The sequence below is a fragment of the Capricornis sumatraensis genome, chromosome 5, assembly GCF_032405125.1.
Source record: "Capricornis sumatraensis isolate serow.1 chromosome 5, serow.2, whole genome shotgun sequence".
Lineage (NCBI taxonomy): Eukaryota > Metazoa > Chordata > Mammalia > Artiodactyla > Bovidae > Capricornis > Capricornis sumatraensis.
The window spans coordinates 47,663,855-47,680,831 of NC_091073.1; the positions used below are offsets into that span (position 1 = coordinate 47,663,855).

Here is a 16,977-nt window from a genome sequence, read left to right on the forward strand (position 1 = left end):
TGTATCGATTGCAATTTTGTTGGTCTAACCCTGTTTTGTTTTTTGGTTTTTTTTTTCCTCTTAAGGAATAAACTTGATTCCTTTCAGTATGTGTCTGTTCAGAGTGATCTCTTTTCTTTTCAGCCATAACACAAAGACAACATCATGGCTGGATCCACGACTTGCGAAAAAGGCTAAGCCTCCAGAAGAGTGCAAAGAAAATGGTGAGTTATTTAAGTTTTTATGGTGTTTTGCTGTTGCACTTCAAGAATGTGTCTATTTCTTAAAAGAGGGTCTTGTCTAAAGAAACTGTATGCTGATTGAGACAATTTTGAAGCTGTAATATTTAGTGCTGAGATAGGAGAGAGAATTAACTCGGCATTTCAGCAGGGCCATGTGGTTTTCCTTTTTCTCTGTAAGGTGACTGCGCTGGATATCACAGCTCTGTCATCTCTGTGGGTTCTGCTTGACTCCTGGCCTTACTTTCCACCACCTACTAGGGAGTTTTTGTTTGCAGTATGTCTCTCTGAGTACTCTGATCTTTTTATTGGAATTGAATATGGTATATAGAGAAAAGTACTGTGAAACTATAAGTAATGCTTTATTTTTGTGTTGTGAGGCATAACATTCTACTAGTTATTAAGGAATGAATCCATGATTTAAAGATATATGTAAATATTCTTTCTTTCAACCAAGCATTTAACTACAACACATGAATGTTCTGGATTATCTTTAGCATTTTACATTTCCCAGTGTAATGGCATTAACTTGCTTGAAAATCAACAGTTTTCATCTATGTGAAGGGTTTTTAAAAATAATCTTGTTGGTTAGATGAATGAAAACCTTGTTCTTGTATAGTAAATTATATAGATGAAATCTGTTACTGACGATACTTAGAAGTTTTGTACTATTGAGTTTAATGTTGAAAGAGTACTTATAATTTGTCTAAAATGATACATATCATATACTCCTGAAGATTCATTATTTGAACACATTCACAGTTTTTATCTGATCAAATTATTAGAGCCTTGTTCAGAGACATCTCATCATTGAAGAGCTCTTAAAAGTGAGGAAAGTGATGAAGAATATTTACACTTTTTAAAAAGCTTTAAAAAAGTCAACTTTTTATGAAGTCTGTAATTCTAAAAGTCCTTTAATTTTGACATAATTCTGTCTCAGATAATATCAAGATGCTATTGTTCATTCTTAGGTTATATGGTAACTATTCACAAGTTGGTTATACAACTGAGTTAAATTAAAAAATCAGTATACAATTTACATGTACGTATTTGAATGCATTAGTCTCTAATTTTTATCACCTTAATTTTATATTCATAGCTATATCTGTATGCCTTCTGTATACAAGTACATCTATATGTATGTGAATTTTTTACAGTTATTTTGTGATATGAGACTATGAGCACAATTAGGGTACATTTCATTGATACATATAAGACATGTGTTGGAAATTATTATTGGTTATAAATTAAAATGACCTGATCTGCTATATCTAGGAGTTACCGTTTACTTATGCCACAGATGAATTCAGTGATTTTGCAGTTCTTTAACATGTTGAACTTCTCAGCTCTCTTGTTGTTCTCTGAGTTGCTCTCTTCATTATAAAAGGTGATTAAAGTCAAATCTTGAAATCCCGGGAGAGATGTGAGTTTAACATTTTGAATAACTATAACATTTCAGTGTTATCAGTTTCTCCTATATCCATACTCGTCTGTCTTCTCAGGATGGTAGATGCCTAAAATATACCAGTATCTCAATCCATTTGCCATTAAGAAACGAGTCCTAGAAGAGTCTTATAGCTCATAATGATTTTATAACTGGTTAATGACTGTTTTTCATTTTGTTCAAAATAAGTAATCCACAGACCATATTTCATATATTATTGGAGTATTTTACAATGGAAACTAATATCTAGGTAAAATGCTATTGTTCCAGACACATATCTTAGGTTTTCTTACCAAGAAAAGTGCCTTTTGGTCATAATATTACTGGTGTTTTACTTCTTTTTCTTTTATTTAAATTACCTAGGTTAAAATTGTTTAAAATATTGAGTGTTAATGCATTGCTGTTGAGTCTACAAGTTAAGACAAAGTTCTTTATATGTTTCACAAGTCAACTCAGATAAAAAATGGTAGTAATTTTCTGAATGCTGAAATATGTATAATATATGTGTAAAAAATGTAGATGCTTTAGATAATATGTTTCACTGGCAAAGATTTATCCTTCTTCTACTAGGGAGATAGAATGGAGGCTAATTACCTTAATCTGATCAGAATTGGGTCAACATGAGGTTGGACTGAGCTTTGGTGAGACCCAGTCTATCTCTAGTCTACTTTTTTTGCACGGTGTTTGCCCACCCAGAATTTCAACAGCCTATTGTAGATCAGCAAATATTATCTATAGAGGGTCAGGTAGTAAATATTTTCGGCTTTGGTTACCCAGTACTCTTTGCAACTACTCATTGTTTAGATAAGTGGCCAAAGTCTATATATAAATAAAGAGCATGGATTTATTTCAATAAACGTAGCTCAGGTACATAGAAACTTGAGATTTATATACTTTTACCAATTAAAATATTATTCATCCTTTTTTTTTTCTCAATTATTTAGAAGTGTATAAACTGTTTACTTATCTCTTGGACCATACAAAATATAGAAGCAGGCTGGCATTGGTCCAGAGGATCAAATGTGGTCTAGTGGGTCCATGTGGAGCCTGCCCCTGGATAGCTCTTGAACATCAACAGTTAATTTTTTTTCTTCTTGACACTGAAAAACTCCAAAAAATCTGTGGTGCCTGGAGAATCCCAGGGACGGGGGAGCGTGGTGGGCTGCCGTCTCTGGGGTCGCACAGAGTTGGACACGACTGAAGCGACTTAGCAGCAGCAGCAGCAGCAGCTTATTTTAAACCTCCAGTTCAGTTCAGTTCAGTTCAGTTCATTCACTCAGTCAGGTCCGAGTCTTTGCAACCCCATGAATTGCAGCACGCCAGGCCTCCCTCCATCACCAACTCCTGGAGATTACTCAAACTCATGTCCAACGAGTCAGTGATGCCATCCAGCCATCTCATCCTCTGTCGTCCCCTTCTCCTCCTGCTCCCAATCCCTCCCAGCATCAGAGACTTTTCCAATAAGTCAACTCTTCGCATGAGGTGGCCAAAGTATTGGAGTTTCAGCTTTAGCATCAGTCCTTCCAAAGAACACCCAGGACTGATCTCCTTTAGAATGGACTGATTGGATCTCTTTGCAGTCCAAGGGACTCTCAAGAGTCTTCTCCAACACTATAGTTCAAAAGCATCTATTCTTTGGCAGCTCAGCTTTCTTCACAGTCCGACTCTCACATCCATACATGACCACTGGAAAAACCATAACCTTCACTAGACAGACCTTAGTCAGCAAAGTAATATCTCTGCTTTTGAATATGCTGTGTAGGTTAGCCATAACTTTCCTTCCAAGGAGTAAGCATCTTTTAATTTCATGGCTGCAGTCACCATCTGCAGTGATTTTGGAGCACCCCCAAAATAAAGTCTGACCCTGTTTCCACTGTTTCCCCATCTATTTCCCATGAAGTAATGGGACCAGATGCCATGATCTTCATTTTCTGAATGTTGAGCTTTAAGCCAACTTTTTCACTTTCCTCTTTCACTTTCAAGAGGCTTTTGAGTTCCTCTTCACTTTCTGCCATAGGGTGGTTTTCTGCAGATCTGAGGTTATTGCTATTTCTCCCGGCAATCTTGATTCCAGCTTGTGCTTCTTCCAGCCCAGCCTTTGTCATGATGTACTCTGCATAGAAGTTAAATAAACAGGGTGACAATATACAGCCTTGACTTAGTCCTTTTCCTATTTGGAACCAGTCTGTTGTTCCATGTCCAGTTCTAACTGTTGCTTCCTGACCTGCATATAGGTTTGTTAAGAGGCAGGTCAGGTGGTCTGGTATTCCCATTTCTTCAGAATTTTCCACAGTTTATTGTGATCCACACAGTCAAAGGCTTTGGCATAGTCAATAAAGCAGAAATAGATGTTTTTCTGGAACCCTCTTGCTTTTTCCATGATCCAGTGGATGTTGGCCATTTGATCTCTGGTTCCTCTGCCTTTTCTAAAACCAGCTTGAACATCAGGGAGTTCACGGTTCATGTATTGCTGAAGCCTGTCTTGGAGAATATTGAGCATTACTTTACTAGCATGTGAGATGAGTGCAATTGTGCAGTAGTTTGAGCATTCTTTGGCATTGCCTTTCTTTGGGATTGGAATGAAAATTGACCTTTTACAGTCCTGTGGCCACTACTGAGTTTTCCAAATTTGCTGGCATATTGAGTGTAGCAGTTTCACAGCATCATCTTTCAGGATTTGAAAGAGCTCCACTGGAATTCCATCACCTCCACTAGCTTTGTTCGTAGTGATGCTTCCTAAGGCCCACTTGACTTCACATTCCAGGATGTCTGGCTCTAGGTGAGTGATCACACCATCGTGATTATCTGGGTCGTGAAGATCTTTTTTGTATAGTTCTTCTGTATATTCTTGCCACCTCTTCTTAATATCTTCTGCTTCTGTTAGGTCCCTACCATTTCTGTCGTTTATTGTGCACATCTTTGCATGAAATGTTCCCTTGGTATCTCTAATTTTCTTGAAGAGATCTTTAGTCTTTCCCATTCTATTGTTTTCCTCTATTTCTTTGCACTGATCACTGAGGAAGGCTTTCTTGTCTCTCCTTGCTGTTTTTTGGAACTCTGCATTCAGTTGCTTATATCTTTCCTCTTCTCCTTTGCTTTTCACTTCTTTTCATAGCTATCTGTAAGCCCTCCCCACACAGTCATTTTGCTTTTTCGCATTTCTTTTCCATGGGGATGGTCTTGATCCCTGTCTCCTGTACAATGTCACGGACCTCCATCCATAGTTCATCAGGCACTCTATCTATCAGATCTATTTAGTCCCTTAAATCTATTTCTTACTTCCACTGTATAATCATAAGGGATTTGATTTAGGTCATACCTGAATGGTCTAGTGGTTTTCCCTACTTTCTTCAATTTAAGTCTGAATTTGGCAATAAGGAGTTCATGATCTGAGCCACAGTGAGCTCCCGGTATTGTTTTTGTTGACTGTATAGAGCTTCTCCATCTTTGGCTGCAAAGAATATAATCAATCTGATTTTGGTGTTTACCGTCTGGTGATGTCCATGTGTAGAGTCTTCTCTTGTGTTGTTGGAGGAGGGTGTTTGCTATGACCAGTGCATTCTCTTGGCAAAACTCTATTAGCCTTTGCCCTGCTTCATTCCGTATTCCAAGGCCAAATTTGCCTGTTACCCCAGGTGTTTCTTGACTTCCTACTTTTGTATTCCAGTCCCCTATAATGAAAAGGACATCTTTTTGGGGTGTTGGTTCTAAAACATCCTGCAGTTCTTCATAGAACCGTTCAACTTCAGCTTCTCTATCGTTTCTGGTTGGGGCATAGACTTGTATTATCGTGATATTGAATGGTTTGCCTTGGAAACGAACAGGGATCATTCTGTCGTTTTTGAGATTGCATCCAAGTACTGCATTTTGGACTCTTTTGTTGACCGTGATGGCTACTCCATTTCTTCTAAGGGATTCCTGCCCACAGTAGTAGATATAATGGTCATCTGAGTTAAATTCACCCATTCCGTTCCATTTTAGTTCGCTGATTCCTAGAATGTCAACGTTCACTCTTGCCATCTCCTGTTTGACCACTTCCAATTTGCCTTGATTCATGGACCTGACATTCCAGGTTCCTATGCAATATTGCTCTTTATAGCATCGGACCTTGCGTCTATCACGTCACATCCACAGCTGGGTATTGTTTTGGTTTTGGCTCCATCCCATCATTCTTTCTGGAGTTATTTCTCCACTGGTCTCCAGTAGCATATTGGACACCTACCAACCTGGGGAGTTACTTTCAATATCCTATCATTTTGCCTTTTCATACTGTTCATGGGGTTCTCAATGCAAGAATACTGAAGTGTTTTGCCATTCCCTTCTCCAGTGGACCACATTCTGTCAGACCTCTCCACCATGACCTGCCAGTCTTGGGTGGCTCCACATGGCATGGCTTAGTTTCACTGAGTTAGACAAGGCTGTGGTCCGTGTGATCAGATTGACTTGTTTTCTGTGATTATGGTTTCAGTGTGTCTGCCCTCTGATGCCCTCTCGCAACACCTACCATCTTACTTGGGTTTCTCTTACCTTGGACGTGGGGTATCTCTTCACAGCTACTCCAGCAAAGTGCAGCCACTGCTCCTTACCTTGGACGAGGGGTATCTCCTCTTCTGAACTTGACAGATATCATCATGGGATGATTGGCATTGTTGGAGCCTGTCAGTCCCTCAAGATTCTGCAACAGCCTCCCCATTTCTGTCATCCCCCATGGTGGCCTTCTTCCCAGGCTAAGGCTGGATTCTTCTCACAGCCCAATCAACAAAAATGAACTACGCATCTTTCCTTACCTCTCCAGGGTTCTTTCTTCTTCAGATTCTTAGACCATTTTAGATCTTTTATTTCAGCAGTTTTCTGATTCCTTGGTTATTTTTTACATTTAATCTAGATTTTCTATGTGTTCTTTTAGGTTATAACCTGCTAACTTCATCCTACCTAGAAATTTTATTGCAATTATTTTTAGATTATACAATTTAGACCTTACTGGGTTACATAGCATAAATTCTTTATTATCATTATAATTTATATTTAATCTCACAAGGTTGAATCCCATGTTGTATATGTGTACATAGTTTATAAATGTACATATGATGGATGTGTATGTAGATATAGATTGCATCTGTAAAAATATGCTTCTTTAGCTCTGTTTATATAGATGCCTGAAAGTAATTCTTCAGTCAACTATAAAGAGGAAGCTGGGTAAAACAGAGATGGGACCCTGATTTAAATCATCCTTGAATGAGAGAAGCAGTAACAAATGTTTTCTTATTAGTACCAAGGGGAGAAAAGCCATCATGGATGACTCAGCACAAATACTTACTAAACAACCACTTATTCTATTGAAACTAAAGTAATCATTTTGCTTTTTTGTTTGAAGAATAACATAACCACTAAACATAAGAACATATTTCCTTCTCTCACAGTACGGTTGCAAATACTGAAGTAGTTGTGTCCTTTGTATTTGTCATGGCTCTGTGCATTTTTGGAATTTTAGCAACAGTCTACATGGCAGAAAAACTCACCACCTACTACTGGATTCTAATATTAGTATTTGGGGGAGTACTGTTTAGCATGCCAATATAGTCTTTAACAAAACTCAAATAGCAATTAACTGTTAAAGAATTTGGATGTAAGATTGCCTGCACTACATATAAAGCATTATTGTATTGTCCGCAGCCCTCAGAATTAGCACTGTGGTGTTTGAGATGTTTCCAGTCATAAACATCCCAGTGACGATACAGTCCATGTGAATCACTGTATTAGGGTTAATATCAAAAGTAATTCAATCCCAGTATGACTCTCCTTAAAGATGAAAAATGACTAAACTCAATAGGACTATGGTATTGTATTCAGGAAAGGACATTATGTAGAATTTTTCAAGGAAAGCTCTATTCTAGATCTCAATCTGTGGGCTTTTAGGTAGGTACTTAATCTCTAGGAGCCTAGGTTTTCTGGCCTGTAAAATGGAAAGGATATCTATATCACTCAAATTTAGTTTCACATGCAAGAAGCACAGAGTTTATTGTACCATAGGTTCTAAATTGCTTCTTCACTTTCTTTCAAGTATGCTCTGAGCCAACAAATCAGCCTCATGAAAGACAAACGCAAAGAAATTCAGAATAGTTGGCCTACCTTGAGAACAAACCCATCTAGGCTAAAATTATCCAGCTAGCTAATTCCAGCCTGGTATTAGTAGACAGGCCATCCCCCTCACCACCATCTCCATTCTGTTAAAGTGGCTATAAATTTCACAAAAAGAATTAGAGCTATGTGAATGGGATGCCTTCATTTGTGTATTTTGTATGTATGAATTTAGTTGTCTCATGTTACCATAGGAGGGAAAAAAAGCTTATGTAATCTTAACCTTTTACCTACATGAAAACTGCTTTTCAGCTTATTTTAACTAAAGCCTTAACTATTACTCTCGCTAAAAAAAAAAAGTTCAAAATATGTATGTCCAAAATACTCATAAACAAAGATAGCATAAGCTTTGTTTCATAATAGTTATTAAATGGATGGATTTTTTCAAGAGAAGGGGTTGTTGCCTTTCTAAAATAATTGAAAACACTAATTTCAGGTCATTTCTTAAGTGAATTTTATAGAAATGACAAATGTGGACATTTTTATTTTCATAGTTCAAATTCTGTCCCTTGACAACATAATTTATTTTCCTTAAATAGGAACTTTGAACTTTCTCATTGAATATTTTTGATGATCAGAGATCCTAGATTAAATATGACCAAATTAATATATCCCTTAAATATTTGATTTCCTAATCTGATAAAACTTCCAGGATTATATTTGTAAAATATCTTGAAATTTTTTCACTAGGAAGACTTAATAAAAAAGTCTCTAAAGCTATCAACTATTCAAGTACTAAAACTTTAAAATTAAAAAGATACATTTATGTGTAAATATTGAACTCCAAATGTTTAAGTATTATGAACAAACTAATTTGAGTATTTTCTGTCTATACTGATATTTTGGGGTGTCTTTGTTTAAAAAATGAAGAAATTTAAAATTTCTTAATAGAACCAATTAATTCTTATTCTACCAACTGTTAATTGTTTGTTTTACTAGTCATTATTTTCTATAGCAACAGTTTGAGATATGCTTTATCCAACAATAGAGCACCATTTCCTTGATTTCAGCTCAAGGCTACTAAGAAAAAACAATATTTTAGGAATATGAATCTTTTTGGAAGAAATAATAAAATTAATCTAAAATAAATCATTAGGTAAATCTGTGGATATTCCACTGTTGTGCACAGATACCAAATTCTGGGTTGTTCCTGACTGGCATCTGTTCCAATTTGTCGCATTCAATTCTAAGTGCTCAGTGTCACAGTAATTAAAGTTGTTAAATATTTGGAATTTCATTCCTGTACCAATTGTTTATTTTTCCCCTTCTATCTATTCATATTTACTGTAACTGTCAAGTAGTACCTCGTCCTTTAGTTCTCGACTTTTATGTTTAGGAATATGTTATATCTTTTCCTTACTCCTTGTGGCTCAGACTGTAAAGCGTCTGCCTGCCATGCGGGATACCTGGGTTCAATCCCTGAGTTAGGAAGATCCCCTGGAGGAGGAAATGGCACCCCACTCCAGTACTCTTGCCAGAAAAATCCCCTGGCTGGAGGAGTCTGGTAGGCCACAGTCCATGGGATCGCAAAGAGTTGGACACGACTAAGTGACTTTGCTTTCTTTTCTTTAATGCACACAAATTTAAAAATAATTTTGACATCACTGAAATTGTGCATAGCAGCAAAATTATTTCCAATTTTTTCAAATATGGCTGTTTGGGGAAAGCATTATAAATCCACAGGAAATAGCAAAGAAATGTACAAGGAATTACCAAACACCCTTAATGAAGTCTCCCCTATGTTAATATCTTATATAATATAATATCAGTCAGGAAATTGACATTGATACAATTCACAGAACTTATTCAGACTTCACTAGTTATACAAGTACTCCTTTGTGCATTTTGCTATACAATTATACCATCTGTGTAGCTGCATATAACCATAACCACAATAAAGATTTGTTACCTTGAGACTCAACCATTGCACAGCCATGCACATCTCCTCCCACTGCACAACCCTTACCCCACTAATCTGTTCTCTATTTTGATTACCTTGTTATTTCAAAAATGTTATACAAGTAGCATCATGCAGTGTATAAACTTTTGAGATTGCTTTTCCATTCAATTCAATTATGTCAAAATCCATTCAAATGTGTATCTCAATGGCTTGCTACTTTTTAGGTACTATTGTTTGTTCAAGCATTTACCCTTTGAAAGATATCTAAATTGTTTCCAGTTGTTAGCTAACACAAATAAAATTGCTACAGACACTTGTATACAGGTGTTTGTATGAACATAGGTTTCTTTTTCCTGAGAAAAGTGTTCTAGATTGCAATTGCTAGGATATTATAGAAAGTATTATTTTTGTTCAGTCACTCAGTCACGTCTGACTCTTTGCAACCCTATGAACTGCAGTACGCCAGGCTTCCCTGTCCTTCATTATCTCCTGGAGTTTCCTCAAACTCATGTCCACTGAGTCGATGATGCCATCCAGCCATCTCATAGATGATAGAAAGTGTATCATTACTTTCAGAACAAACTACAAGGCTATTTTTTTTTACAAGGCTATTTTTAGAGTGACTGTACCCATTTATTTCATTCCTACCAGCAGTGAAGGAGTGATCCAGTTTTACTGCATTCTTGCTGGTGTTTGGTGTTACAACTTTTTTTTAAATTTTATTTTAGCCATTTTGATAGACTGTAATGATACTGCATTGTGGTTTCAATTTGTATTTCCATAATGGTTAATAATATTGAACATATTTTCATGTGATTATCATTTATATATCCTTCTCAGAAGCATGTCCAAGCATGTCTTTTGCCCAGTTATTAATTAGACTATTTTTTTAAATTCAGTTTTGAGAGTTCTTTACATATTCTGGTTATGTAAAGATACGCTTTGTACAATTGGTCAGATATGTTTTGTACAAACATTATCTCTCAGTGTGTATTGGTCTTTTTATCCTCTTAACATGGTCTTTTGCAGAGAAAATGTTTTTAATTGAGGTCCAATTTATCAAATTTTCCTTTTATGAATCATGTTTTTTATAAGTCTAAGGATTCTTCACCTAACCCTAGATGCCAAACATTTTTTCATGTCTTTTACCTAAATTGTGTAGTTTTACATTTTACATTTAAACCTGTGGTCTATGTTGACTTAATTTTTGTATAAGGCATAAATTTTAGGTTCAGGTTCAGTTTTTTCCCTATGGATATCCAACAATTCCAGCACCATTTGTTTAAAAGGCTATCTTTTCTCCATTGGATTGAGAGAGCATCTCTGTAATAAGTCATTAGGTGCCACTGGTTTATGGGTCTGTCTACATGCCATTAACACACTGTCTTGATTCTTGTGGCTCTATGATAAACCTTTATATTAGGGAGAATTGATGCTGCCTAGTTTATTCTTATTTTTAAAAAAAGGAACAGGAAAAATTGAGATGGAAAGAGAAAGGAGCTTTAATTAATTGGGAAGAGATAACAATTCTGAACTTCTATGTGTGCTTGTATGTATAGTTTCAAGTTACAGAGTGGTAAAAATGACAAATCTAAAAAAAAAAAAGAATTTGAAGAATTCACTATTAGAGTGTATGATTAAACACACCTCTCTTACTATGTAGTATATTAAACAACCAAAAATAAGAAGAAATATATGAATAACAGAAATAGGATTATTGATCTAAAAGTTTTAACAAATGGAAAATATACTTCTCAAGCATACATAGTATTTTATAAACATTGGGTACGTAATAGTCAATAGAGTATGTCTTTGCAAAATTTAAAGATGTCATTCCTATATTTATAGAAAGCTTCAATTATATATCAGTAAAGTGAAAACTAAAATAATCTCCACAATAGGAAATTTAAAACATATAAATCTTTTCCAACTTTATGTGATATAATTGACAAATGAAATGATGTCAATTTAAAGCATGAAATATGATTATTGGATTGTCATCATTTAGTCATTAAGTCGGGTTTCCTAGGTGGCGCAAGTGGTAAAGAATCCACCTGCTAATGCAGGAGACGCAAGAGATGTCGGCTCAATCCCTGGGTCAGCAAACTTCCCTGGAGAAGGAAATGATAACTCACTGCAGTATTTCTTGTCTGGAAAATTCCATGGACAGAGGCGCGTGATGGGCTACAGTCCATGGGATTGCAAGGAGTCAGGCAGAACTGAGTACACACATGCTAGATGATTTGATACATATATATATTGTAAAATGATAAACACAATTTACTTAATATATCTATCAACTCATGATTACCTTTCTGTATCTATATGGTGAGAATATTAAAGATTTACTCTCTTTGCAACTTTCAAGTATATAGTATAGCACTATTAATTGTAACCATTATGCTGTACATTAAATCCTCAGAACTTATTCAACTTATAACTGAAAGCTTCTTCATTTTGACCAGTATCAGCTGGTTTCCCCTACTCCCCAGCCATTGGCAACCACCGTTCTACTCTCTGTTTCTATGTGTTTAGCTTCTTAGAATTCCACGTATAGGTATGGTCACATAGTATTTGTCTTTCTCTGACATTTCCCTTAGCATACTACCCTCAAGGTCTATGCATGTTGTTGCAAATGGCAATATTTCCTTCTTTTTTTATGTCTGAATAATATACCATTGAATATATACATCATGTTTTCTTTACCCATTCAGTGTTCAATGGATACTTAGGTTGTTTCCATATCGTGGCTATTGTAAATAAAGTTGCAGTGAACATGGGAGTGAAAATATCTCTTTGAGGTAGTAATGTGATTTCCTTCAGATATATATACAGAAGTGGGAGTACAGGATCATACACAAGTTCTGTTTTTAATTTTTTTGAGGAACCTCCATACTGTTTTCCATAGTGGCTGTACCAATTTACGTTCCTATCAATAGTGCATTAGCCTTTCCGATAGTAGCCATTGTAACGGGTATGAGATGATATGTCCTTGTGGTTCTGATTTGCATTTCCCTGATGACTGACAGTGTTGAGAACATGTTCATGTACCTGTTTGTCTTCTTTCAATATATGTCTATTCAGGTCCTTTGTCAATTTTTAAAGTAGATTGATTTTTTGCCATTTATGTGCAAGTCGTTAATATATTTTAGATATTAATCCATTTTCAGATTAATGTTTTGCAGATTTTTTCTGCCATTTAATAGATGTTTTCTGCCTTTTCATCATGTTGACTTTTTTCTGTGTGGATTCTTTTTAGTTTGATGTTTTCCCACTTGTTTAGCTTTGCTTTTGTTGCTTGTTCTTTTGGAGCGATTTCCAAAAATATTACCAAGATCAGTGTCAAAGAGCTCTTTCCATGTTTTCTTCTAGGATTCTAAGATTTCAGATCTTATGTTTGAGTCTTTAAGCTCTTTTGAGTTATTTTTTGGGAGTGGTATACGATATCCAGTTTCATTTTTTGAATATGAATATCTAGTTTTCCCTACACGATTTGTTGGAGAGACTATCCTTTCCCCACTCAGTACTCTTAACTGCCTTATCAAGTACTAACTGACTTGCAGACGCAAGTTTATTTGGGGGCTCTCAATTCTATTCCTTTGTCAATGTGTCTGTTTTTATGCCAGTACCATACTGTTCAACTACTTTAGCTTTGCAATATGATTTGAAGTCAGGAGGAAGTTTGATGCCTCCAGCTTTGTTTATCCCTCCTTTGGATTGCTTAGCTGCTGGGGATCTCTTGTGGTTCCATACAAATTTTACAACTTTTTTTTCTGTTCTGTGAAAAATTCCATTGGTGTGCTATTAGAGATTGCATTGAATCTACAGATGGGTTTAGGTAGCGAGAATATTTTAACAATAATAATTCATCAATTTCATCAACATGGGATTTTTTTAATATTAAGTGTGCCTCTCTTTGAAATCTTTTGTCAATGTCTTATAACTTTCAGTTGTACAGATCTTTTATTTCCTTGAATTTATTACTTAGTATTTTTTTCTTATTTTTGATGCTATTGTAAATGGAATTTTTTTTGTTTGTTTTTCAGATTGTTGTACGGAAATGCAGCAATTATTTGTTACTTTTCTACAAATTTACTGAATTCATTAATTAGTTCTAAGTACTTTTTGGTGTGGAGTTTTTAGGATTTTCTCTATATAAAATTATATCATTAGCAAACAGAGACCATTTTATTTCTATCATAGAAAATGTTTCATGTACACTTGAGAAAATGTATTCTTCTGCTTTTAGATGAAATATTCTACATATCTAATAATCCATTTATTCCAAGATGCAGTTTAAATCCAATGTTTCCTTTTTAATATTCTATCTGGATGATATATCCATTGTTGAGAGTAAGGTATCAAAGTCTCCAACATTACTGTATCATCTATTTCCCCCTTCAGATCTGTATTTGCTTAATATTTAGGTTCTCCAGGATAAAATGCATATCTATATATCTATATACAGCTGCTATATTCTCTTGATTAATTGACCTCTTTATCATTACATAATGACCTTCTTTGTCTCTTGTTAAACTTTTTAAAGTCTATTTCATCTGATGTAAGTGAGCACTCCTGCTGTCTTTTGGTTTTCCCTTGTTTGGAATATCTTTTTCCATCCATTCACCTTCAATTTATGTGTCCTTAAAGCTGAATTGAGTCTGTTTTAGGGTCTTGTTTTTCTGTCCTTCTGGGATACCTGGATACTCTTCTCTTTTTTAATCTTCCTATATGTTACTTGAACTTGAAGATTCTATATTTATTTACTTGTAGTATATTTTTCATAGTGGTTGAACATTACAATAATGTGTAATTTATCACAATCTAATAATATTTACATATTGCTACCTAGAATTAAGTATAGAAGTTTTACTTCTAATTTTGTTCCTTTAGCCTCTCCACTTTTTAAATATATTTGAATTAAGCATTTCCTCTGAAAGTGCAAGTGAAAAAAAGTAATCATTTCCTCTAACATATGTTGAAATATTCCATTAAGTGTTGTTATAATGTTTGTTTTAGCTATCAAATACAATTTAAGAGGGCTTCCCTTGTAGCTCAGTCAGTAAAAATTCCCCCTGCAGTGCAGGAGACCTGGGTTCAGTCCTTGGGTTGGGAAGATCCCCTAGAGAAGGAAATGGCAACCCACTCCAGTATACTTGCCGGGAAAATCTCATGGATAGAGGAGCCTGGTGGTCTGCAGTCCATGGGATCGCAAAGAGTCGGGCACGACTGAGCGACTAACACTTACTTACTTACAATTTAAGAATTTCTCTAAGAGAATGATTATTTATCATCTTTTCCTCCTGGTGTCCCATTCCATTGAACTGGTCTTTCTAAAGTTCTGAGTTTTCTCCTGTTATCAATTTTTTTTGTTTTGTTTTGTATGTTTGTTTTGAGAACTTCAGTTAGCCATTCTTTAGGGCATGTCTGCTGATGACAAACTAAGTTGCTAGTGTTTTTTGGTTTTGTTTGTTTGTTTGTTTCCATCTAAAGAGTGTATTTATTACCCTTCATTCATCCAGAGTATGAAATGTGTGCCACTTCTTTATGAGCCCCAGTTTCATATGAGAAATCCACTGTTATTTGAATTTGTGTTGCCCCATAGATAGTATGACACTTTTCTTAGTTGTTTTTAAGACTTTTTCTACCTTTCATTTTCAAACATTATGGTGTGTGTTGGTGTGAATTTCTCTTTTTTATTGGTTTATGCAAATTCTTGAATCTATAGGTTTATCTATTTTGCCAAGTTGGGAAATCCTTTGGCATAAATTTTTATTTATTGTTTTATTTCTTTGCCCTTTTTATCTTCTATTTCCGGAGCTTTGATGATAGAAAATGTCAGTATCTTTGTTACTGTCCTACAAGTCCCTGTGGCACGGTTCTTTTCTTTTTTGTGTTTTTTGTTCATATTGAGTACATTCTACTCCCCGCTCTTCAATTTCACTATTCTATCCTCTGTTCAATTCACTCCACTACTGAATCTACTCAGTGAGATTTGAATGCCTTATTTATTTATTTTTTTGTCATGCTACATGGCATGTGGGATCTTAGTCCCCTGACCATGAACTGAACTCACATTCCCTGCATTAGAAACACAGAGTCTTAACCTCTAGACTATCAGGGAAGTTCCAGATTTTATTTCCTTTTTTTTTTTTTCTATTCTGTAACTTACATTTTGTTATTTTTTACCATTTCTATTTATTTTCTGATTTTTTTCATTAGTTTCAAAGGAATTCACAATTTCTTGTTGAAACAATTTTATGATGGATACAATAAAATCTTTGACAGATCATTCCAAAAATTGATTCATCTTGATATTGGAATCAGTTGATTGTCTCTTCTTATCCATTTTGAGATATTCCTAGTTATTGGTATAATGAATTTTATTTCACTTTATCCCAAACTGATTTTACATGGACTTTATAGACATTAAAAAAAAATATTTTATGTTAGTAGTAAGTGTCCCTGTTTAAATTTTGTATGCATATACTGACCCATTTTGTAGGCTGTGGTTTCAGATGCAGTGTGGTTTTCAGAGCCCTTGCTGTGCTATTTAATCAGCTTGGTTCTTACTTGGGAGTTCCTGACTGATCCCTGCTGGTGCCGTCTGCATGCTGTGAAAGGGTCCTCCCTGAGTTGCTTGTTGTCACTAGTAGGGATGTGGGATTCTGCATCTGTGGGATAAAAAATGTTACCCCTTGTGTATGTTCCCTGCCCACCTGGTAAAGGCAGGTGTGGGGCAGGGGATAGATCACCTACTTGGGACCCACTGATGTCATCATCTCAAGTGTATCAGGCCATCACTCCTGACAGGGAATATGTTGGTCTCTCTGGGCTCCAAGATGCCACCAAGGGCCTCACCACTGTGGCTGGGGCTGTATATTGGAGATGAGTCTGCCCTCATCCTCATGTCCCTGCTAGGCTCTCCTTTCCAGGGTCCTTTGGCAAGAGAGAGTAGGCTTTTCTTATTTGTTTACTTGTCTCTTTGTTTGTATGTACCTACTGGTATTTCTGCAGGTTTGTATGTATCTATTGGACTTCCCTGGTGGCTCAGATGGTAAAGCGTCAGCCTACAATGCAGGAGACCAGGGTTCGATCCCTGGGTCGGGAAGATCCCCTGGAGAAAGAAATGGCAACCCGCTCCAGTATTTTTGCTTGGAAAATCCCATGGACGGAGGAGCCTGGTTGGCTACTGTCCATGGGGTCGCAAAGAGCTGGACATGACTGAGCGACTTCTCTATCTATCTATCTATTGATATTTCTGGCTTATAGCCTGG

The 16,977-nt window shown here is 35.8% G+C and overlaps 1 protein-coding gene across 2 annotated transcripts in view; it reads left to right on the top strand.

The window, feature by feature from the left end:
• The window catches only part of MAGI2 (membrane associated guanylate kinase, WW and PDZ domain containing 2), a 1,476,322-nt gene that overhangs the window by 975,827 nt on the left and 483,518 nt on the right, over positions 1–16,977 (top strand). For both annotated transcript variants that reach the window (XM_068972797.1, XM_068972798.1), the window contains exon 6: positions 124–203. In XM_068972797.1, the coding sequence (XP_068828898.1) occupies positions 124–203 (80 nt within the window). The remainder of the gene's footprint in view (positions 1–123; positions 204–16,977) is intronic.